The sequence below is a fragment of the Eleginops maclovinus genome, chromosome 9, assembly GCF_036324505.1.
Source record: "Eleginops maclovinus isolate JMC-PN-2008 ecotype Puerto Natales chromosome 9, JC_Emac_rtc_rv5, whole genome shotgun sequence".
Lineage (NCBI taxonomy): Eukaryota > Metazoa > Chordata > Actinopteri > Perciformes > Eleginopidae > Eleginops > Eleginops maclovinus.
The window spans coordinates 24,405,664-24,431,406 of record NC_086357.1 but is presented as its reverse complement, the minus strand read 5'-3'; the positions used below and the strand labels follow the sequence as shown (position 1 = coordinate 24,431,406).

General features: G+C 42.1%; 1 protein-coding gene across 3 annotated transcripts in view; it reads right to left on the bottom strand.

The window, feature by feature from the left end:
• Window positions 1-8,258, bottom strand: part of tle2a (TLE family member 2, transcriptional corepressor a) — a 39,748-nt gene extending 31,490 nt beyond the window's left edge. For all 3 annotated transcript variants that reach the window (XM_063891958.1, XM_063891960.1, XM_063891959.1), the window contains exon 1: window positions 7,704-8,258. In XM_063891958.1, coding sequence (XP_063748028.1) covers window positions 7,704-7,727 — 24 coding nt within the window. In that variant the 5' untranslated portion in view covers window positions 7,728-8,258. The remainder of the gene's footprint in view (window positions 1-7,703) is intronic.
• Between the last annotated feature and the right edge of the window lie 17,485 nt (window positions 8,259-25,743).

Sequence of the window (25,743 nt, the reverse complement as noted above, 5' to 3'; positions counted from 1 at the left end):
ATCGTGTTTTTTGGTAAACCACCATTAGTGTACCACTGCTAGCTCAGCCCCTCTTCAGACTGCTTGTTAGGTTTGTTGTTATGATGATTCATGCCAGACTACACCGGACAGACAGATGCTGTTTCGGAAACCCAGCATACATAACCGCTTTAGTCACGTTTCTTTTGAAGCATTTATTTAGCCTGTCCCGACTCCAGATCAGGCAAACAGCTGAGCAGGCTTTAAAGTGAGAGGTCAGGTCATGGCTCCGACCTGCTGACCTCCGGGAATGGATCTAGGCTGGGAGCCTCACCTGATAATCCTACACTCAGTTATTCCCTCCCTCTTGGCCACGGCCCGGCTCAAACGCAAACAAGAGACACGCCGTCTGCCCTTGAACAAAGCTTACATAGACAGAAAATCACTGTTACACAATTACAGACTGGATCTTCCTGTGGCACGGACAATCCCAAAGACAGGTTCTGTAATGCAGGGGAAGGATTGCACGAGGCGGGAGAGCTTTCCTCTGAAATGTTTTCAGATCCTCTGATTACTCGTGAAATCGGTTCGGAGGCTCTGTTCTGTTTCACAAAGTCTAACGTTAAGGGGTTAAAGGCCACCTATCGCACAAGCTGAATGAGGCAAACCACGACTCTGTCACATCTGATGTATCGGCACGCACACACACACGTTCACCCTAATCTCTCTTAGCCCTGGAAGGCCTAAGTCAATTGCAATGATTAAATGAGGACCTGATGATGAGTGGATGAGTGTGAATGAGTCATCTATGGGAGTAATTTCAATCACATCTCTTCAGTGGGATGGGAAACAATCCAATAAGGAGGGGTTTAACATGCTAACTGGGTGAGAAACTCCAGTCAGGGCACTGTGTTAGCAAGATAACAGATCAGGTTATGTGTTTTGCACATTCAGGGTGACATACAACAAATCACATGACAGCAATCATACAGAGAGTACGCAAAAACGGTTCCCGAAAAACAGCATCCATCGATAAATTCTGACGCGAAAAGGGCCGTTAACAGCGTGTCATTCCCTGGGTGAAATCATTCCTGTTTTCATTTGAGTTACCACTAATTACACCACAAGCATCAAACCACTATGACCTCACATCCTTGCTCTAACCCCCACCCACCCACCCACCCTCAACAACACATGTGCACACACAGACGAGACAACCCGCCCACTCAAGCCCACTACAAACAAGATGTGGATGTGTGCACGACGCAGTTCTCCACAAGTATTTACAAGCACATATGCATTTTATTGTATTCGCACATGACTGCCGCTCCTACGTCACGTATGAAACGGGAAGACGTGTCTCCATCCTCTCCACCCACACTGACCCTCAGCGATATATAATCTGCTAATGGAGCTGAAATGGGGCCATCAATGCCATTATGTGGTGGTGTGACCGTAAGAATATTAGGTTCACTTAAAAAGAACGCTTCTCTTCGCCATGCGTCTGCAGGGAATAAGAAGAGGAATGGATTTCTCTTGGACGACCTCTCACATTCTCCTTCACACACGTTTTTCACATGTGGAGTCAGAGAGAAACGATTAGATTTGTCCAGGACTTATCTCCAGTGTGTTATGAGTTTTAACCACGTTATTGTTTCTTTCTGTCATATTTTGTTAATTACACATCCTGAACACGGATTGTGCTAATCAGAGAATCTCGCTTCCACAGAAATCCCACAGCTAGGTAATAAAAAAGAAATGGAATTTGGCTTGTTCACACAAAAACAAGACGAAGAGGCGACATGATGGCTGCTCTCTCTGACTGCAGGGTTTCCCACACATAGACTTTACTTGGGCGGGCCGCCCAGGTATATTAACGGCCGCCATAGTATATTTCGCGACCCATTTAGGATTTTTGTTTTTTTCATCCGTCCGCGAGCACGACGCCATCCGCCATCGATTTACTAGTGGACAATGATCTCCTCGCTCTACGCCTCCTGTACCTGTTCGCTCTGCTATCGTGTGAAGGGTCTGCTAACAAGAGACAAAACAGAAAGGGAGACCTTACGAGAAAAAGAGAAGAGGACGTTGGAATTACCTCAGAAGACGCGGACACTTAAAGGGAAAGCACGACACCACCACGTTGTTTCCTCACACAACCAGACATGTTTTGCTTTTCAGATGGTCGTTAAAGTATCATCATCATTATCAAAAGATATTTTTGGAGTTCATGCAAATTCATTAACCTGCTGGAAGCACTACAGGAAGACAGTGGATCAGCAATGGCACCATAATCTCTGCACAGAAATAAAATATAGTTTCAACGCATATCATCTTAAATCCATCCAATATCTGATGAGATATTTCCGTCTGGAGCTGGACCATCTCTAGAGCCACGGCTGAGATAAAAGTACCCTGCCAAATGTTTGGATTACAGTTTCTTATTTGTTTAATCGGAGCTCTGTCTGTCTCTTTTAGCTGGGAAGATGCTGTGCTGCTGCCTCCCTTCCTATAGCCCGGCCCATTAGTCAGGCCACTAATTACACTGCTTACCCACACAGTCGATCATCAGCGTAAACACCCACCAAGCTCCCTCTCTTCCCCTCTGTCATCTCGCTACCACCAAGGACGCAGTGACAGTGGGTCTCACCCAGAATAGTATTCCTGAATGTGTGTATCCCTGCGTTTTTCCTCCCACACACACGCCTTAACCCCCCCCCCCCCCCCCATCTCTCAGGGTCACCAAACATGTCAATACACTGTCCTTCCTCCACATCGTTTGATGCGAAAGCCTCTTATATCAAATTATTCAAAAGCGACTGTCATCTTTCAGCTGTGATTTGCATTGTTAACGTAGCTTGCGGTTGGGGAAGTGAAGACACGGGTTTATCCTCCACCCCCCCCCCCCCACACACACACACACTCACAGACACACAGACACCTTTCATCAAGTGGCTATCTGCTTGGAGAAACGCACTGGTAATCTCTCAATGATTCCTGCACTTAGTGGGGCTGCCAGGCACCTGTTTCATTAGCGCCACACATCCTTCTCTCTCCGTTTTCTCCCCCCTCCGCATTCTCATCCCTCTCTCCTTCCTCCCGCAAGCCTCGTTATTCAAATTTCCCTGCTGTCAGCCCACATTAGCGGCGCGCCACAGTTTGCCTGTCAGCTGGCTTAATTGCTGGAGGTGCCTTCTTTTATTAGGTAACCCCCTCAGCTCGTTTGTTCCTTCCACGGAGACGCACCTCCACAACAGCTTGTGTAAACCTGAGATCCCTTCAGCCTCTTTTCCTTCGTTTTCTTCCTTTTCTCTCTGGCTCCCTCTCTTTCCATCTAATCGGTGGCTGAGCTGAGCAGGCGAGCTCCTGATCGATAGCCACACTCTCACCACTGGACAACAGTGATGGTGATAAAGAGCTAAGAGCATGATAGGAGGGGAGGCTGGCTTTGTGCTAGCTCTGAGGACGAGGAAAAGGCCCGACTCAGCCAACGTACTATACTCTCTGCACTCTCCTGCATTACCTATATCCACTGACTGGATATTCATAGAAAGAAAACCTCCTTTAAAAAAGGGCTCAGGATGATAAAATGAGATACACATTTAGATTCAGACCAGTAAATTGTACCAAAAGCATTATTTTGGAACAAACTTCCTGAACATCTGAGGTCTGCACCAACCCTGGATTATTTTAAATCCAGGTTAAAAACCTTTCCTTTTTTTCCAGGTCATTCAACAGTATTTCATTATTATACTTCAGCACTTCTTGTAGCATCATCTTCTGTATTTACAATGTAGATTTTAACACATTTTCCCCTATTTTTATTTGATATCACTCTGTTAGTGCATGTGTAGGGACATCTGAGCGGCCTTTGTGTCTGAAACGTGCTATATGAATAAACGTTAACCCTATGTTGGTTCCCTTTCCTTACTAAACAAATGTCATTTCTATATTTCTGTTTTATTACATGGCCCCAAAATTAATCTGAGGTACCAAATTGGGCACCACTATGAAATCAGAGAACAGACTAGTTGCTTTAAATTTGTTGACACTCGAATATGTTTTAAAAAAGACTTCATATGATTCTCAAGAGGTCTGAGGCACTGGCAGCTTCCCCGGTTTGGTTTGTGGTGCATCCTGGTTATGGTTGTGGCATTGCAATGATGACTACAATGACATTGCAGTACAGTTGAAAGCTGCACAAATGGTTGTTTGACAGAGAAATTATCGGCAACAATTTTGAAAATCAATTAACCGTTGGCGTAGTTTTGTTGACATAATATAACCTTAAGACAACAAGTACTTGTAAAAAAGCACAAACTGTTGCATCAGGACATTGAATGTGTCAAATGGAATTGATGTTAGGTGTTTTGAAGAGCATATTTGACTTTTTAAAAACAGCTTAGGTGGCACAAACACATTTATATAAACCTAGGATATGTCAAAGGGTTCTTTTTGATAAAAACAAGCGACAACCCTGACTGTACCAAGAAGGTCCTTTGGTTCAAAAACAGTCAGACAATCATCAACAAAATCCAGTTGGTTAAATCCAATTTATTTGGAATAAAAGATAACAAGGTACAGTGTGTGCAGCACATACAGTAACTCAAACCCAGTTGAACCAGGATGTACTCTAATAAATGTTTACAATGGAAAGTTTTGGTAGCCTCCAAATTAGTGGGTTGGATAATATGACAAACATTAGAAACTTGTCCGATCACTGCCCTAATACATTATGAAACTTTATATATTATGTATGAACGATGGGCTAATCTACCAAAAACGTAACCACGGTTTCACCCACAATAGCAGCCTCTTAACAAACCCCTCCCCCCCCCAGCCCAGGGCATTGTTCGGGATAAAAGGATTGGTAGAGGGCTTCTGGTAATAAGATGACCAATCATGATGTGACCTTTGAGGGGTGTGGATGCCGTTAATAACTCACTTATAAATATATTATGTGCCACAGATGAAGTCTACTTTGGCAACGGCGAGATCATTAGAACTACTTTCCTCCATAAGCAAACAAAAAAGGGGCACATTTTAGAGAGTTATTACCAAAGTGCTGCTAATGCCACCATTGTGTCCCATTAAATGCATTATATTTATGACTTAATGGTGTTTTTGTAAGTGGGTCAAACACATTTTTGCTAAGAATCATTACAGGCCATCAAAGTTTCTGATTGATTTCAATGTTTTACTCTTATCTGAGGTTTCCATATCTGTTTTTACAGTATAGCCTTGCATGGTTCTGTCACTGTGGCAGATCTGAAAGCACAGTCACGGTTTCAGACAGCCTGCCATATCAAATACACTTGTCAGAGAGTATACTTTATTTGGCAAAACACCGAAAATCTTCTTGGCACCTAGGAGCATTCTCAAGATGTTTCTATGCATGTTTCTGCTGTGTTTGTGAACTGAATGACACCATAGCCTCATCACATCATTTCAATTTAGTCTCAGGAGGAAGTTAAAGAGGCCCTATTCTTGTGGTGTGTTGTGTTTTTGTGCATGTAAATGGTCTGCAAAGGTTAAAATCCCAAAGTTCAGAGTTTATCTCCCACACACTTCCCCCACCTGCCTGAAACGGCTCCATCAGACTCCTTTGTTTACTTCTGTAACATAGTGACATCACTGTGTTGCACTCGGGCTAAATGGTCTACAGAGGCTAAAATCTTAAAATTCCTTCCATGGGGAGTTTCTCTTTGTTTACTTCCATAACATTCTGACGCACTTCTATTTGCTAGCGCTTCAACAAAATGAACGTGATAGGCTAAGGGGCGGGATATCTCTAAGTGCATGACCAATCACAACAGAGCCTGCCAGCTAACCAATCAAGAGCAGAAAAATAAAGACCGTTTTGAACTTTAAAGCATATAAACACTCACAATAGAGGTACAAAATACCAATATAAATCTAAAAATGTGCATAATATGGCCCCTTTAAGATAAGGCATGTTCTGCATTTATGATACTAGCAAGCTAACCTGGATGTAAACGTATACGCTATGGCAGAACAGTCACACTGTGTCTTGATAAGGATTTGAAAATTTAAGTGTGCAATTAATGGAGCACAATTCTTAATAAACATTAGATTAAAATGCATTTGTAAATATGGGTCATCGTATCACAATATATGGGTCACTCCCTTCAGAGGAGACCGGTATGCATTGATGACAGGTCACTGCCAGTCTAGCATTTCTGAGATTAAACAGTTTGCCGGTGCTGAGTGGCGCTTCGCTCCGAGGTGGAAACAAGGGCTACCGATGGTTGGAGACTTTCTGAGGAAGAACGGCTCTCTCATGGAGCTGCCGAGTTCTGCAGAGGGCTGAAATGAAGCAGCGCCGCCGGCCTAAACATTAAACCAAGACCCGCCGCAGTCTGCTCCTCTCACCCTGGGACGCCTGCCCATACATTAAGATGTGGTTTGGAGCTCTCACAGGAACACAGTGAGGAGAGGCTGGATGAGAGGGATTGGGTTTACAGTGCAAACCACAGACCCAGAGTCTACCTCCTGCCCTGCCTTCCTGCTGTCAGCCATACTACATACACAGCTGCTGGAGTGTGTGTTTTATGCATGTGCTGGAACTCACAGGATCCCTTTATCACTCACAAGGAAGTCATACTAAAAAAGTTAGAATGCTTGATGCAATTTAAACCACACATAGAAAAGCTGACAAACAATGTGTTGTGGGATTTTCCCTGCACTAATTAATAAGCAACAAGCCTTAATTAAAGTGGCATAAACACACATTCACCTGAAGATATACATCACAGTGTGCTTAAGCTGGTTTCAATGCATGGGACATGAATGTCAAAACACTGTCAGGGGTGGGGTGCAGGGTGGCATGGCTGAGGGATGTAGATGAGGGTTAGGCAAATGAGCAGGTCTTAATTGATACTTCACACAGCTGGAGGACCAGTGTTTATGTATTTCAGCCTGCTCAAAAGCTCTCCACCTAACTCGACTACAGCAAATTGAAGCCAAGCAGCAAGAATTTCGCTATAACCTAATCTCAAAATGCAGATAACGTGCCAATTTCTTTACCATTCTTACAGCCACGTTACTAGCCCTTATAGGCGACTTTGGAAATCTTTCAACAGGGGAAGCTTCTGGTTTTCAGTGCATCAAATCAGTAAATCAGAGGGCATGACTCACCCTTGATATGATTGAAAAGAAAAAAATGAAAACAATGAGTGGCACTTGAAAAGGGCAGACCATTGAGTGAAGGTGTCAACAAGCCAAGCTGACTCACTCCCCCCCCCCCCCCCCCCTTCACACACACATATCTCGTGAGGAAGGGACAAACAAACACACACTTCATCATCTGGGTCAACTCCAGCACACTAGGGTGAATATAAGGAGGCTCTACTGGAGGTGGTGGTGGTGTTGGCCACCAAGGACATGAGATTCACACACAAAAGACACTCAGTAAAGTTGGACGTTGGACTACTGACAGCAATCTGCCTGACCTTCATAACACACAGATTACACGGGGCGATAAAATATAGACAAAGGAGATAATATGTTGTATAACAGCCTATAGAGTATCATAATTCCCCATACAAAGGAGTCCCCGGAAATGCACAGTAAGGATGACAAAGACAAACACGTTCGGCTTGCACTTTCTAACTGGAGCTTGTTAAATCATAAACACACGTTATATTTGATAAAGGGTTCATAAAATGAGACAATAACCTCCTAAAACGTGTGTTACATTAACACAGTAGCGTAGCTTTACTCACCGGTGGTCGGTTCTGGGGAAACATCGTAGCCGCCGACTTGTGTCTCCGTGTGCGGTTTTTTTTTTGTCCTTCTTCTTTCTCGCTTTTCAGGCGGAAAGCTTCGTCGAGAAATACGAGCAGCCGATGTACTATTGTTGGTCTCAGAGAGGCATTTGGCCCGGTTTCAAATGTAATGGCAAAGCTAGTCTCGGCTTGCTCATTCCTCGCTTTCAAGACTCCTTTGTTCTGGGTTATATCTCCAACCGCGCACCGTGTAGTGAGGACGGGCAGAGGAGAGCAGGAACACCCGGTCCAAAAAAGAGAAGCTTTCTTTCTTCCAAAGTCCTCAACTTCGCGCTTTTCCAGCAAAATTACAATATCGTAATTTCCCTCTCCGGTGTATCTTCGCCTTCCGTACAGGCCAGAAGGGGAGGGGGGGGAAATGTGGTTTGCTTGTGGCTTCGGAGACGGACACACCACCGGCACATTCAATGCAGCCGCAGCCTCTTTTGTCTCGCTGGTTGGCCTGCACTCTTTTCACACAACACTCCCAGTCCCTCACTCCTCTCACTCCCCCCTCTCTGATCCTCAATGGGACATAACATATGAGTAGCTTTCTTTAAGGAGGAGGAGGAGGGGGCTGGAGACACTGCCCCCCAACACAGTTTTCAAAATGAAAAACATTATAAAGGTGTTTTTATATTTGAAGGTATACAAACTAAATCACAGCATTTGCACATTCATTCAAATAGCCTGATGATATTTGCCAAGAAACCTTATCCGTCCTTTCTTGGTGTTGAACTATAACAAGGTTAATCCTAAAACAGCTATGAAATTAAACATCTCTTCACACTATTAATTTTAAATATCTAAAAAAAAGTGCATCATTTTCTAAATAAAGAAGAGGTACAGAGGAATTGTTCAGTGATTGAATGAAATCTCCACGTGGGGCTCGGCCTTGCCACGGTAAACACTGGTAAAGTAAGCCAATGAGCGTTGGGAACACCCACGTGGGGCTCGCTGACCGTTCGTTGATTGGACAGTGTAGTCAGCACAAAGCTCCGCACGTCAATCAAGCAGGCTACAACTGCTGTGTGAGGTTAACCCTTTCCTGGGAACAGGGAGTGATTGAGAGTGTGAAGAGCTGTGTGGTGGCTGTATCAAGATTCAGCGGTTTTCTTTTTTCTCCTCCCCACAAAAACCATCAATGCATTGAGAAATCCTACATTTCCTCCCCAATTAATCCTTGTTGATATAGAAATAAATATACTTTTTAAGCTAACTTTACTGCAATCGTCCTGCTCATTTCAAAATGTCAAAAATGAATCATGACCACAGGGAGCTGACAAAACAAGAAAAGACAGAAAACATCTAAATCTGAGACAGCAGAACCCACAGAAATACAATAGTGCTGCAACGTTTGCATGGGTAAATACTGAATATGCGCATTGTTGTTACCTGGAAAAGGAGAATAATTCTGGAGAAGAAGGGAGAAATGATGGAAAAAATTGGTATTCTGGTGGCACGACCCCTTTGGCGGGGCTCATAATTAGAGAGAGAGATATTGAAAAAGCAATTTCTGACAGTGGAAATCACAACCTGCCAGAGGTGGAGTTGGAAAATATAGATGGGTGTGTGTGTTTGTGTGAGAGAATGTGTGTGTGTGTGTGTGTGTGTGTGTGTGTGTGTGTGTGTGTGTGTGTGTGTGTGTGTGTGTGTGTGTGTGTGTGTGTGTGTGTGTGTGTGTGTGTGAGAAAGAGACAGCGAGGAAACACAGAGGGGTGAGGGAGGTAGGGAGGGGAAAAGGGAGGGAGGGAGGAAGAGAATAAAGGATGAAGGACAGCAGGGGGGTGCTAAGAAAGACGAGCCAGTAGGAGGGTTAGAGATTGAACGAGAGGGAGAGTGCACACGGGTGATGAAAAAAAAAGTGTGTGTATGTGTGCGTGTGTGCCTTGTGCATGTGTGTGTTGAGCAGACAAGTGAGGGAATGAAAACGAGAGAAGGGTGAGGGGAGCAAGTGGGGAGAGTGGAGAGGGAAGGAGAGAAAGAAGGGAGTAGAGAAAGAAAGAAAGATTTTATTGCCATTTTTTCCCATGAATTTTAATGCACAGCGCTGGTCTCCCCTCCCGGATTCTGGGATCACATTTATTAGAAGAAAAAAAAAGTCATGAGGAATGCAGTGCTTTGCAGTCTGCTGCTGCACGGGGAGATGTTTCGTGTGTGTGTGTGTGTGTGTGTGTGTGTGTGTGTGTGTGTGTGTGTGTGTGTGTGTGTGTGTGTGTGTGTGCTTGCTGGGCGGCGGGGTGGGGGTGGGGGTTGGGGTGAGGGTGAAGGTGGGGATGGGGGTGCACAGGATGTATGAGGCTGCGTTACTGAGGGGAGGCATAATAATATAGATGATATAAAATGATAAGTGAAGGACACACATAATTGCTATTGGCAGGTCAGATGACGGAGTGTGCTTTAGGTGTGTGTGTGTGTGTGTGTGTGTGTGTGTGTGTGTGTGTGTGTGTGTGTGTGTGTGTGTGTGTGTGTGTGTGTGTGTGTGTGTGTGTGTGTGTGTGTGTGTGTGTGTGTGTGTGTGTGTGTGTGTGTGTGTTGGCCAGGTTCCAGTGATTAAATACACCATGGTGCCCTTCTCTCCTCCACAGAGACTCAGAGCAACGGGACATCAAAGTGGCCCCACAAAGGGACAGGACACAATGGTCCTAACGTTACAGGAGCTTTTGGGGTTTTAGCTCGTTGGTGTGAGGCTGTAAAGAGACAATTCTGTCTACCGCATGTTTGTGCAACTAAACACAAGCATGCTCACCTACACACACCTATGGCTCCCAGTGAAAAGGGCCTGAGGGAGCAGCATCGTTTTTCAATCACAATTTAAGGCGAGGTGAGGGAACAGCATACAGTACGCAAATTATCCCCATGCATCAAAACATCAGGAGGGAGTGGTTTTAAAATGAGGTGAGGAAAACAAGTTTCATTCCCACGGAAACTTCATTCCTACGTGGTTGCCAACAGTGATTCATGTGTCAAACTGTGACGTTGATATTAGCACTAAATGATGCCCCAATAACACCGGACAAGCTCTACTGGACAGATATCCATTCAGGGAGATGAAATATCACATCTTTTCTTCTGTTCATTGAAAGGCAGCACAATGAGAGCAGTCATTACAATGTTTTGCCGGATCAATAAGCTTCACTTGTCTCCGGCAGTTGTAGGATGTATACTAAAATCCCATCAATACACTTTGAGGTGCAGGAAAGGAAAGTAAAAGCCAATAAAAGAATTGCCAGTTTTGTCAGTTCTGAGTGTTCTTTTAATACCAGTGATGAAGGCCAAATCTAAATGACCACTTCAGTGTATTTCCACTATTATTACATGTACAATAGGGTTTGATTTGAGAGATATGTTCACTGACACACATCACATCAGGTTCAAAGAAGCAAGCTTTATTTCTAGACATGCAATTTTGCAACAATCACACCAGAAGGAGGCCATCATACACATAGTAGGGTAACCATTTCCTCCAATAGCAATTGCCTCTACAGACCACAATGTTGGAGCTATGTTGCAATTTGAAGACTGTGACAAAAACATTTGATATAATATAGAAAAACCCACATGCTAATACTAAGTTGAAAACATATAGGAATGCAAGTTCATAGCTTTTTTTTTTTCGGATAATAACTAACCGATCTTTTAAGAGGACATATTCTGCTCATTTTCAGGTTCTTATCTGTATTTTGTGTCTCTCCTGGGACATGTCTCCATGCTTTAATGTTCAAGAAGCTCTTTATTTTTCTCATACTGCCTGTGCTGCAGCTCCTCTTTTCACCCTCTGTCCGAAACCAGAGCCCAGTCGGCTCTGATTGGTTAGCTGGCCGGCTCTGTTGGGATTGGTCAACCGCTTAGAGATGTCCCGCCCCTTAGCCTATCACGTACAATGTGTTGGAGCGCTAGCCAATAGAAGCGTGAGTGTTACCTAGTGATGTCACATTAACATTGACACAGGAAAGAGACGGCATCAATAAAGACACAAGTAAAAACGGTCTTAAGTAAAGTGGCAAGAACACAAAACTAAAATAGAACAAATTTTAAAAAAGGAAACGTTCAAAGCAGAAAAAAGTAGCAGCATTTCAAAAATGAAGAGGAACAAATAGGAAGTAAAATCCAAAGCGATTCACATAGACTTCAAAAGCAAATACATATGGGAGCAATTTGGGATTAAGTATCTTGCCCAAGAACATTTTAACTATAGGGGTTAGGGATCTAACCTCTGACCCTCTAAATTGTAGACACTCAAGCTCCAAAACGTACCCATGACCCTCACACACATGAGAAGAAATCTCCCTGAAATATGAATCTGTGACCCTCGCCAAGGACTCCAGTTAAAGAGCAGATTTTCCCTTTAGTTCTAAAGTTCATTTTTGTTAAACTAAAAAGCTAAACTAAAAAGAAATCCCTCCCAGGGGAGACAGGATGACGCTGGAGGAAGGTGCTCTGTTTCGAGTCATAAACTTCTGGTTTTGTGGTAGTAGCTCCCCACCCTTCCCTGCCCCCTCCACCGCTCGTCAATTTCTCTAGTGCCTCTGGGACGGGGTTGAGAATGGCTCCTACCCAGCGTGGGTTTGAGTGACAGGAAGACAAGGCCACACTGTTGTCCCCCCTCCTTCACCCCTTACCGTCACCTCACTTTGCCCCCACCCTCTCTTCCCCGTCCCTCATCAGACAAGCTGGGTGTCAGCGCAGAGACGGCACTGTGATTTATTGGTCTCTGCTCCTCTGGGAGTCCCCCCCCCCTTAAAACACACACACACAATTTCAACCCCTCCCTCACAACACCCTCCATTTTTCCCATCCCCCCCACCACACACACACACACCCCCATCAACCCCCTCCCCTTCTGTCCTCTCCTGCTGTATGGCCCCTGGGGGAAAGAAGGGGTAATGACCCACATCAGCAGCAGCTATGCTCACATGCACTCACACACCCACACACACACACACACACACAGCTCACACACACGCACACACACACACACACACACACACACACACACACACACACACACACACACACACACACACCTCCTCTCCTCCTTGCAGGCGGATACAAATAAATACCCCCTGTGACACACATTGGAACACGTATGCTCTCATAAAACAGACGCTGACACATTTACGCCCACAGGCATGTGTGTGTGTGGAGACTCAGGAATTCGTAATGCTGTTGCTCAAAAGTCTCCTCCACCGAAGAGATCAATACCGCTCAATGTTCTTCTGTGGTATTTACGTAATAGTTGTTTGTTTTTTTCTAAATAAGACACTGTTTTCATCATAACCCAGTGTAACCTCAGATAGAGGGAACGTACACCTTTCCTTTTTTTGTACACTGGCGTTTTGTTCTTTATAAAACAGAACAATGGGATGGTGTGTGTGAGCCTGCAGGGAAGTGGAATAACAATCACCCAAATATCTTTAAATGCATCAGCTTGCACAATTTGGCTAGAAAAACAAAATAGCTTTTCACCCTCCGACAGGTAATTATTAAGCAAAAGGACTTTTAGAAAATAGATCCCATGGTGTCTTGTCACAAGAAGATAACTTCATATGGGTCAGAGGACTTCATAGATAACATCAATTCGATAGTTTTGTCTCCAGTCCCCCCATCTCTCCGATAAATCTCCTTTAAAACATTGCACCTGTTAAACTACATCCTGTGTCAGTGTCCTGCAATACTTATAGGATCACAACAGGCTCTTATTCTTACACATAGGTGAGAAAACTGCATATTTTCATTGGTTAATTCTAAATTCAGGGGGAGTGAAGACGTTACATTTGGGCATTGACTTGCAAATGCTGTGTGTGCTGTCACTCACACAGCAGAGTGATGCTCTCCTGCTAAAAAAAAGTGTGCTGTTGCTTCTACAGGTTTCCTCTTTACATGAGTGCTGGAGAGAGAGCAGGTCAAGTGTTAATTTGTGTGTTAAAATAGGAAGGAGAATACATGAATTAACTCTGCAAACAAAGGAGGAAAGTAAATGTAGTAGCGAGTTAAAGGATCTGTTGGGTGATTACAGAGATTGCTTCAAAATTACATAAAATAAAATAACAACGTGAGATAAGATAAAAAAAATGGAACTTTATGTATCCCGAGGAAATGGTTGTGCAGCAGTAGTTGCAGGGCAAAGTAGATAAAAATGCAAAACAAGAGTGAAAATACAAAATATCAACAAAGATGCATGTATAAAAACATAGAATATCATAAAGAAAATATCTAAAAATGGATAAAGAAATTCAACAAAATGGAAAAATATACAAACAATCGTTTTGCAGGAGCAGTTGCAGTACAACGTAGTACTTCATCAGCTACTTGATGTGGTACTTCAAACCTGACAAGATTTTTTTGGTAGACTTCAGAATTAGTTTGTTTCTGGTATGCAGAAATAAAGAGTGAAAATACAAACTATCAAAAAGAATGCATATATAAAAATATAAAATATTACAGAATTATCAACGAAACGATACCCAAATAAACCAGAACTCAAAAAAATGTCAACTATCAAAAATCAGGAAAGCAGCTATCAATACAATATAGTCAAACTCACGTTTATGGTTGAAAATGTGTATATAGCACTACAGCCAGAGTGAGATGTTAAATAATTGAATGACCTCTGCCTGGAAACTGTAAGGTAAACATGAAAGGGATCAATAAATTGATATCTGCTTCCCAGACAAACTCCCATATCAAAACTCAAACACAGTGTTGATGCAGAGCCTCGTGTGGGTTTAACCTGAACACACACAAACACTGCATTACACTGCCACCTGCTGCCCAACAGCAGTATTGCATGTAGAACACACTAAAACTGGTAGGATAGTAGATATTTAATTCCTGTCTTATCCGGCAATTGTTATATAGTTGATGTATGTTAATTGGGGGAAATGTAGTGCTTTGTTATGTGATTTGTTATCCAGTGATGGGCTAAGAAAAAACTAAGCGATATTCAATTTACCTGCCGTTGTACAATCCAGGAAACAAAGCACTACATTGTGTGCTCTTGTGAACAAACATCAAACTAATTCTGACAAACAGCGCTTCATTGTTCCTGCAGACTCTTTAAATATTCACCATCTACTTGTTTGCGTCTTTCCAACTAAACTATTTCTAGTAATGGGAAAGCAGTGTGTTTGAGGATAAATGCCAAATAAGACGCCATTTTCCGCTAGTAGCCTGCAGTTACAACGTTGAACCACACGGTGTCGCCAATATACTGTCAGTGCTAAACTCTCAGGATTATTTTATGTGTGTAGCTAAAGTGCATGTGATAATTAATAGTACATATTAATAATGTATGTATGCCTGCTCAGCACACACAGGTGCATAACATTATTTCCCATGGAGATTAATGTTCACACTCACAAGTAAATAATGACTTTCTCACAGCTGCTTTCAAAAACAAGAAGACCACTGTGGTCCATGGGGGGGGGGTTTACTAAAAATAGCCATAATTCAGCTATGTTATAGGAGGAAAAACATAATTAAATCTCAACTTGTACCTTTACTAGTATCATTCACCCAAATGGTGCTTGTGGACAGAGCCATAAAAACCTGAATTTAGTTTTATATAAATGATGTATACTGCTATACCACCCAGTCAGACCATAATATTTCCCCATATTCACCCCAATATTTATTAGGTAGCCTCATAAAGGTTTACCACTTTGCTGTTCTTATATTAATTTATGGGTGACGATTAAACCTGCCTTTGTTAACCTAAATATATTTCAAGTGAAGATGTTTCTCTAATAAAGAAAGTGCTTTCAGCAGCTGTACTGGTTTAGTAAAGTTAGCTTGAACTAGCTACGGTGTCTAAAATACATTTGTTTGATTACCTAGTTTATAATTCATGTGATTATTGAGGTGGTTAAGATCGTATTGTCAAAAATGAAATGCAATGCAAATGTGAATCACCATCTTCTTCTTCTCTCGACAAACCAAGGACTCAAAACGTAAGTAAGATTTCATTTTTAACAATGTGACCGTAAATGACGGCAAACATTCGATGGGTTATGTGTTTTTTCTATAAAGGCTTTTTGTTGATTGCATGAAGTCACTTGCCATTAACTTTGAGAAAAACAATTCATATTTTTCAAACTCAGCCCCTGTTGACAATACATCAGGTAATCGTGCAGGTTTATGAGAACAATCACAGTAAGCTCACCAAACTAAACCAGAGTGGCTGAGGTGATGACATTTTAAACTCTGGTGATACATTTGGATATTATTTATTTTGTGCTGATTATTTTTGCTCTGTATATTAAATCTTAACCAGCAAAGTTTCTAGCAACATTAGGAATCAGATGAATATAGTTGAGTAAAAAGAAGTTGTGCAAAGCATCACAAAACTGACAACTCCTCACATTTTGACTTCACAGTGTTTGAGTAAAGGTTGTTGGTCCTTGCAGAAAGGACCTAGTTGGTAAAAAATCTGGCTACCCCATTTTTGTGCAAGTGCTGTATCATTTGGTCAAAATGAGGACTTATGAAGCCATACTGTTTGCCTCATGACAGTCTAAGAAAAGCAACACCTTTACCATTTAATGCTTTATTTACAATAGTTGTTTACAATGTAATCAGAAAACTCAGCAACGTATGCAAAGTCTAATCCTTTGTTTGTCTGTCTTTAAACACTTCACCTTCTTATTACTCAAGTTGTTGTGTTCCTTCTCCTCCTCCAGTTCTTATTTTCTAGCTCTTTCTCCTCCAATATGAACCATCTTCTCCCTCTTGGCCGGCAGCTTGCACACTAACGTTTTCCCTGCCTTCATTCACCATTCCCTCTGCCTCTCTGCAGATTTCTGGCACAGGAAGGCATCTTGTATTTTCCAGGGGAGACCAGCTGGCTGAGGAGCAGACCCAAGCCTCCCACTTCCCCTTGTGGTCCTTCTCTCTGCTGCAGCTATAACGACAATGATGCATGGATAGCATAGATAATGTAATTTCGAGTCCAACTAGTATCAAGTAAGAAAAGCTAGAGTAATTCCCAGCACATGTATGGGATTTAACACCAGCAGAAAATATGTTATTAACTATGTAAACAGGAGTGTTAAATGACAAGTTCAGACTGATATACAGCCCCCTCGTACCTCACTGGGGGTGTGTGAGTGTGTACTCAAAGCAGCTGATTTAGTATCTAATCAGACGTTTTAGTTTGGCTTCCACAAGAATGTAGTAAATGTGTCATTTAGGAAAACATGTTGGTGTTTGCGAACAACCATCTCCAAACTGTGAAAACGCAGAGTCAGGATGTGTGTTTGAGCTCCATGATGGGTTAAATCCACACACACGTGTTATGTTAGACCCATATCTCCTCTGCAGCCACACAGGATAATACATAACTCTGTGCAACCTAAATGTGGAAACTTAAACATAACATTATAAAAACCTTAAATGTGTGAGACACATCTCTTCCTCGGCGGATGAGATGGGTGGTCCCTGCAGGGGCCCGCGCATACGCTTCACGGTACGTCACTATTAGTATGCCGTGCTCTTGTGTAAACACACGGCAGCAACACAACTCCACCTTTCCTGATTATCATTCTTGTGCATTAATAACTGCAGCTTGCATTCATCCGCGTGGCCCAAACTCCACGGTGCATTTCCCCTTGAAATGACATCACCGCCGCCTCAGACAGGCCCTCAGGCTGTTTCCCAACAGAGGCCCTGTCACACACGGACCCTCGCGACGTGCCCGGGGTTTGTTTACCTCGCTACTATTCCACAGCGGGACACGTTTCCCCCCTCAATCATAAATCCATAAAGTCTTACAGGGAGCGTCGTGAAGCCCCTGGCCGAGGCGAGAGGAATGGTGTATGAGTAAATACATAAATATATAAATCCCTCGTCGGGGTCACTGGTGGTAGTGGTGAGGATGGCTAGTTGCCAGATAAGCTGCTGCTTCTCTCTCTCTCTCTCTCTCTCTCTCTCTCTCTCTCTCCCCCCCCCCCCCCCTGGGCTCCATGGAGAGAAATGTGCCATTATTCAGCGAGGCCCCCACAGTCGGGCCCCTGAGCATTGAACTGCTGTCCAAGACAACATGCAAAGGCCAAGAGACTGGAGACGAGAGGGCTTAGGATACCTCCTCTGACTGTTTATGACCAACTTTATACGGCCAAGCTGCTCCTGCCACACTGCCTTCCCATCACTGTTTCTTTATTTCCACCCAGTCTCTGCCAATGAGAGTGAAACGTCTGCAAAAAACCCTGGCTGTGTGGGTCTACCTGCATTTAAACTGGACTGATTTCTCTAAAGTCAGTCAAAAAGTAATTGTCTAATGCTCCTGGGTCTGCAGACACTCTGGTGTTTCAGTTGGTTCTCCCTAATTGTCTAGGGACCAAAGATATCAGCCATTATGAAGACACCAGAACAGACCTTTGAAATGAAGTGTGATTACACTTACTGCTACTTTCTTGGGACCAACAGAGCGTCCCCGTAAAAGACTAGGATATTTTCTGTGATCTACTTGAGATCGGACCAGGATCAAGGGCTCAAAAAACAGTGATATTTCAGGGATTGAAATTTCTTGCTGTTTGATATTATCAGAACTTATGTGATATAAGTCAGATACTAGTTTGGCATTTAGCCCAATATCACAAATCACTACTAACCTCAGTAGGGCTTTTCAATCTGTACAGCATACTAAACCCTTTGTGCTCGAAGAGACAGAAAGACTACAGGACTACTACATTTATATCATGCATTAAGGCTCAGACTGACCTCCAGCTGGATATTTCACACACACACACTGTTGTGTGATTTGTTTAGCAATCACTCCCTCCATGTTACTGTCACTTCTTGAGAAAATATCAACGATTCTCTCATTCTTTGATGGCGAATGAAAATCAGATGATGATCTCTGAAGTCAACGAGGGACAAAACATCGGTTTGCAATCTCTCACGCAACGTCTGCAATAAAATCCAAGTCTTATTTATCCAGTTGTAATCTCACTGCTTCCCAAACACACATATTTTGACTTGAACCCTAATATTTGAACGATTTTTCATAAACAGAACTCGCACGGACAAGTAACCTCGCAACTGTTTATGCAGAAAGTGTTTATATAAAAAAAGGTTTTAGAGACAAATGCATGTGTTGGGAAGTAGAGAGCAAAGGATTGACTAAATGAGACATTTTCCCAAACAAGTCAGGATAACTTTGGGTGAATAATTGAGATACAAAGGATATTTCTAATTGTGAAATATTAATTTGAGCCAAAATAAGTGTACATTTCGTCACAAAGACTCCCACACAAACTGTCTGCTGTCCGTAGGAAGATGTTTCCAGAGGAAAGAGGTCTGATAGGATTTTTGGCTAGCTGACTTTTTCACTCTGGGGAACAGAGGTGTAATATGAGAACCTAGACTCATGATTAAAGGATTAAACAGGAAAGAAGGGGATGTTTTTGTAGGTCATTGGTCAAGACAGAGGGTTGTTGTTGTTGCAAAGTTTTTAGACCACATTACCATCCTTCATATAAAGCATTGAATGGTTTAGGCCCAAAATACATTTCTGATCTCCTGCTAAATTATGAAGGTCTTCTGGGACGGGTCAGCTTTCTGTCCCCAGAGTCAGAACTGAACATAGAGAATCATTTATCATGCTCCAGATATCTGGAACAAACTCCCAGAATCCTGCAGGTCCGCTGCAACTCTGATTACTTTTAATCCAGGCTGAAGTCTTTTCTTTTTGTGCTCTTAATTGAACTATTCTTATCTCACACTGCACTGTAACTTTGAATCATGAACTTAATACCTATGTTGTTCATGTTTTATCTCTTTGCCATTTAATGACTATTTTCTTAATCCTCTTAATGTCTTTCATTTTCGTAGAGCACTTTGAATTGCCTTGTGTTGAAAGTTGCTTTATAATTAAACTTGCTTTGCTTTCATTTATCAAAAAAAGAAATTATATTTTAAACAACAGCTTTTCTAAAAAAAACTACACATTCAAACAAGTTTACGAAGGGCTTCACATCCCTATGCAAAGTATGGCATCATATTATTCATGTTAATTGCAATTTCTGTATTTTACAAGAGAGATTTAAGACTTTTGTCTGTGATGAGGAAGCCAAGGCAATCTTAAAACGTCTTAACGCATGCAAAGCAAATTCATTATTTCATGTGAGACAGAACTGTACTTCAAAAACAAGCCCCCAGAGTACTACAGCAGTGATGTTAAAGGTAAAAGAAATATTATGTGAATATTTCTTAAATATTTCTTTAATGAAAGTCAAGAAAAGCAAGTAAAAAAAACCCTGAAAAGCCCAAAAAAATTCAGAGGAGTTTTGTAATTATGTGCAAAGGATAGTCCAAGTAAAATATACTATGCAATAGTGAGTAAAATTGAGTAACAAAGACAGAAAACTGACAGTAAAGTGTTCTTGTGTACCTGTTGTTAGAAACACATCTTAACTGTAAATGGAATTGACTTGAATATCCTCTGCAAAATCTACTTCGAATTTCTGCATGGAAATTGTTACCTAGCTTTTTCTAAGTAAATGTCACTCCAAATTTTTTTCAGTGTGGAGCACATCTGTTTTGTGCATAACGCAAACATCACAATGATGTACTTGCATGAAAACAGTGACTATCTCTCTTAGAAATGTGCAAGGAAACTGAAACGAGCTGCATATTGGAAGGGTGGATTTAGAGATTAGAGAGTGGCTAATCTCTGGTTGTATCATCACTTTCACCTTATCAGCAGCTGAGGATGTACTGGATAATAAATTCTACCTTAGAACTCCTGGGCCCTTCAAACAAACTACAGATGACCCCTGAGAGAAGAGGTCAAAGGTTAGTATCCTCATCATAGTCGTGCTCATCCTCACCTCCCTCCGTCACAGTCTCCCACAGCTGAGTGGTGTAATTATAATCACCGTAAAAAAAACACTTAATCACGGCTGTGGAGAGGAGATGTTGTAATCACAGGTTTAGGGTCACTCTAGTCTGTCATCAATAATTATAGTAGAAAGATATACTCATAACATCAATTTGAGTAAATCCAGGGATCAGTTCCAAACAGCTGCAGGTTAGTGGGATGGAAAAGGTAAAAATAAATGCTCTGGGGAGTCAATTGAGGAAGAGGGAACTGGGATGTTGTCTATTAGGAAACACACGTCCTGTTCCGTCTGAGATGTCAACACTGTAACTGTGCAAACATGAGCGTTTTGGTGAAGTAGAGTCGTTTACTTACCTGGGGAGTAATGCTGACAAACATTGAGGTGAAGATGTGCCTGAATTGATGTTAAATCCGGCAGAAATGTTCCTGGAAAACTCTTTTAAAACGCTATTAGTGTCCAGTTGATTGTTAAAATATGTACTGTCAGTATTAGCCGCCTAATTGAAATGCTATCTGCGTGTCTAACACAGTGAATCTCAGTAGGTTTTCATGGCAGAAATATTAAAAGTGATCATGAAATTATTCCCTCAGCACATAATACTAAGAGCAGACAGTTCATCAGATATGAGTCCTGTGGGTTTAATTATAAAGTAATATTCATACTGTTCAAATTACACAAGGCCTTGACACTGGCTGACAAAACTGCATTAATAGTGTTGGTGTGTGTGTGTGTGTGTGTGTGTGTGTGTGTGTGTGCGTGCGAGGGTGTGTGCGTGTGTGTGTGGAATAGGAAAGGTAGTTAATTAGTGCGCCTCTTTTCAGAAGCGATAGTTTTGGCTAAGCAGAAGTAGCTACTGTCTATAATAGGAAGAGAAAAAACAACAGGGACTGGCTGCTCGTTTCTGGAGGCATTTTAATTGCTAGAATGCAGCGCCAAGCTAAAAATGTCCCCGCTGGCCTCCAGCATGAGAAGCTGCACTCTGTAACACCTCCGAATCAATGCTGCAGAATCATGTTAACTACCCCACTGATCTGAAATACAAGGCACTTCAACGGGGAGCACTTAATAAAACTAGACTTTCTTTTAACTTTTACTTTCATAAACGTTACTGAAGTGAGATAATGAGCACATCTGAGTCCAATCTGCAAATGTTTCAAAATTCATCACATGAAGAAATCACTGTGGGTTTCAGCAAAGTCAAATGTGCCTCTATTCACTAATCTGTGTTCATATCAGTATATTGAGCCTCTACTGGGACATGTCTCCATGCTTTAATGTTCAAAAAACTCTTTATTTTTCTCATACTGCCTGTGCTTCAGCTCCTCTATTCACCCTCTGTCTGAAACCAGAGCCCAGTCTGCTCTGATTGGTTAGCTGGGCGGCTCTGTTGTGATTAGTCAACCACTTACAGATGTCCCGCCCCTTAGCCTATCACGTACAATGTGTTGGAGCGCTAGCCAATAGAAGTATGAGTGTTAGTGATGTTATTGTGTTACAGAAGTAAACAAAGGAGTCCAAAGGAGGCGTTTCAGACAGGGGGGAGTGTGGGAGAGGAATTATAGGAAAGGTAAATCCCCAAAAAGTACAATAGGGCCTCTTTAATCAATATGTCCAGAGGGTCCTAATGAGTCTTAATGCCCACTGTTGAGCATTAAGGGCCTTTCTGTGAAGCAGCTTCCCCCTTCAAGCGCTGAAACGGCATGTTAACAGTTCCAGCTCGATGAAAGCCACAAAATAATAAAGTTAAATTCATCACAGGCTGAGGAACAAGAACATGCCTGTGCTTCCCATTGACCCACTTCTAATCGTGTAAACCAGTCCAGCTCTCCTTCGAATCTATTTTAATTTTACACCCTGACTCTCTCCACGTCTTACATTCACTCTTCCTCTTTGTCCGTTTCTACAGGGGCTTCAAGGACACACTGCCCTGAGCATGAATCTACTTACTCCCTGATTCACCTGACGGTTACTCCCACTAATCCTGCCTTTACTCCAACTTCAATGCCATTAAATTGATAAGCTATTTCCAATCTGTCACACACTGTTAAACAAAGCAGAGAGGAAGTGGAGGAGGAAACAAGAAGTTGGAACGTACCAGAGAAAACAAATATTCATTATTTTACAAGTTAGCTTTCATAGCATCCCAGATTTTCTTTTGGCATAACGCCTGTTCCACATTCTCCTGTTTCTTGTCCAGTTTTGAAACCATAATGGCTGCCGCCCACAGGGACACTGACCAAAGTGGGCTGAACGGTCAGAATATAACATCCAGCGCCGTCCACCGCAGCATCCGAACACTGGCAGTCGAGTCTTTTCCGTCATGCTTTTCTGCTTCCAGCCCTGAGGTTTCTCACAAAACCACTCATCTGGAGAGCCACTTCCCAGCAGGCTCCGGGTCATTCACAGAATATCCTCCCTGTGGACCGAACCATTGATGATTTGTGAGGGTTTTTCTAAGGACTGATCTACTTCTGTCCGCCAAACAGACATACCACATTCTTGGCTTAAAACCGCAATATCTAACCTTTCATGAAAGATCACAAGCTTTGCTGAATATGATTCAAAATAACCAACAGGATGACATGAGATATGGAGATAATGAGCTCATCTTCAGTGAAATGGTTTCCACTCCAAGTATTTGTTATGATTTGTAAGAGCAAGTTTAACATGCACTACAAATATTCAACAAACCAAATGATTGTGTTTCTTCCTCTCGTTCTATTTCTTTTCATAACTGCCAAATTGGTTCTTTACCAAAAGAATGAAACACAAATCAAAAGTTTGAAGCTACAAAAACCACTTATTTGATATTAAAGTTGACACATAATGCTAATTTTCAGGTTCATATTTATATTTCGTGTCTCTTCTGTGACATGTTTCCCTGCTTTATTGGTGGAAAAGGTTTGTATTTTTTCTCATACTGTCAGTTTCTGTGCTCAATCTGAGTCCCCACGACAACTCAAGGCCAAATATCGCCAAGATTAATAACTCCTACATTATTTTTCCCAGTATGTCATACATTCATAACATCCAAATGGTCTAGTATTGAGGATTGTTCATACAAAAAGGGTGGAGATTTTTTTTCAGACAATAATATGTCATCAGCTCAGAGATACACATTTTTAAAGGGCCCCCATGATGCTCACTTTCGGGTTAATATTTGTATTTTGTGTCTCTACTGGGACATGTCTCCATGCTTTAATGTTCAAAAAGCTCTTTATGTTTCTCATACTGCCTGTGCTGCAGCACCTTTTTTCACCCTCTGTCTGAAACCAGAGCCCAGTCTGCTCTGATTTGTTAGCTGGGTGGCTCTGTTGTGATTAGTCAACCCCTTAAAGATGTCCCGCCCCTTAACCTATCACATACAATGTGTTGGAGCGCCAATATAAGCGCAAATGTTTCAGGCAGGAGGAAGAGAAATTCTGGGATTTTAGCCTTTGCAGACCATTTACATGCACACAAACCAATATATCACACAACAGAAGGAAAACCCCAAAAAGCATAATAAGGCCCCTTCAAAACTTTGTGCAGCTGTGTCCTGCTAACACGTCCCGCTCTGTGAGGCAAGTGATGAAACTAAAGAAAGTGGAGCACATATCCAGTCAAAGAGATCATATTTTGATAAGAAGGTAGTGAAATAAATGTGTAATGCTGATTATTTAGTGACCAAACACACAGGAATCTATCCACCCACTGCAGGTAGAGATCTATCTCATCAGCCTCATTAACCCTCAGGCAGAAAGAGGATGTGATGTGTGTGTTAAAGCAAGCCTTTCAGATGGATAGTGTTTACACCCAGGGGCGGATATGCTGTTTAGCATGCTGGTTACCATAGAGATCATCTTTCATAACGTAATAAGGTAAATTAACTGTTACACCTTAAGGATAATGTATTCAGCCATAATATGCATCTCTGGAGGAATTAATGAGAAAAGCGTTGTACTCACATATTGTAAATCACCCTGAGGAAGAAGCAGCTAAAAGGGTGAATAGTCACGTAAATAAAACATCCCTAATGTTCCCGGGTGTTTTGACATCACGGTGAAAAGTAGCCCCTCGTGTGCAACAGCTTTCACAACGTGGGAGTGAGTAATATTGTTTTAAATGAGGGGTGACAGTGGTTTCGTCCCCACGAGTGCAATGTTTATTTCGCTATAAATATATGTTTATTTTTACGGTATAGGATTCATTCTCCTGCCTCAATGAGACAGCAGGCAGGTCCCAATTAACCCCTCCTGATTCTCAGCTCTTGGTTGAATTATTCTTTATACAGAAATGTCTAATGCAGGAGAAAGAAAGTCATGTCATGAATCACTTAACAGAGTCTCCAGAGGCAAAGCTGTAAGTCTATAAGCATTGCGGTTCAAGAAGACTGAAAAAATTGACGTGAATTCGTCTCTAAAAAATGCTTCGGAACACTGAACATGTTCTTACCCAATCTTCTGTGATGGATATTGAATTACAGATGTGACGACCCCAGCCAGACTCCTCCCTGTAGTGTGTTACCTAACAATTCTCCTTTTTGTATTTGAAGGTGACACTTGATACCGAGCACCTGGTCGCTGCACTGCCGGGGTTTAAAGCCCTGCTCCGGAGAGTCTCCATCTCTCTCTTTGCTGGCCTACTCCTTCCTGAGAGCAGCTACCTGTTTTGTCACTTGTTTGGCATTGTCTTTGTTTTTGGCATACATGACTTTCCACTACATCATGCTCACTCATCCACACTTACACTACTGACATACAGATTGTTAGCTTTGGTTTAGTTTATTTAGTTATAATAAAAACACCTACTCTCTTACCTCGTGTTCGTTTCCCATTATTTTGGTCATGGCCAACAACCAGACGGTGACAACCTAACGTCCGAGAGAAGGATTGATTTTACTCACTATTGTTACGTCGCACACCATCCTCTTTTGAGATCAATAAAGATTATTCTGCTTTGTAAAATATTGCCTGTGGGAATGATTGCTTAACAAAGAAAATAAATCCCTGAATGTATAGCGTTAGGGTCAGCTTACTGGATCAACCACAGTAAGGTTGACAAGACAAGGTTTCTGACAGTGACATTATCCAAACATAAAACCTATACAACATTTTCTTTACTTTCATTGTCGTAGTGTGGATAAAGTTTTCCTAAAAAGATGGATGTTTAAAAAC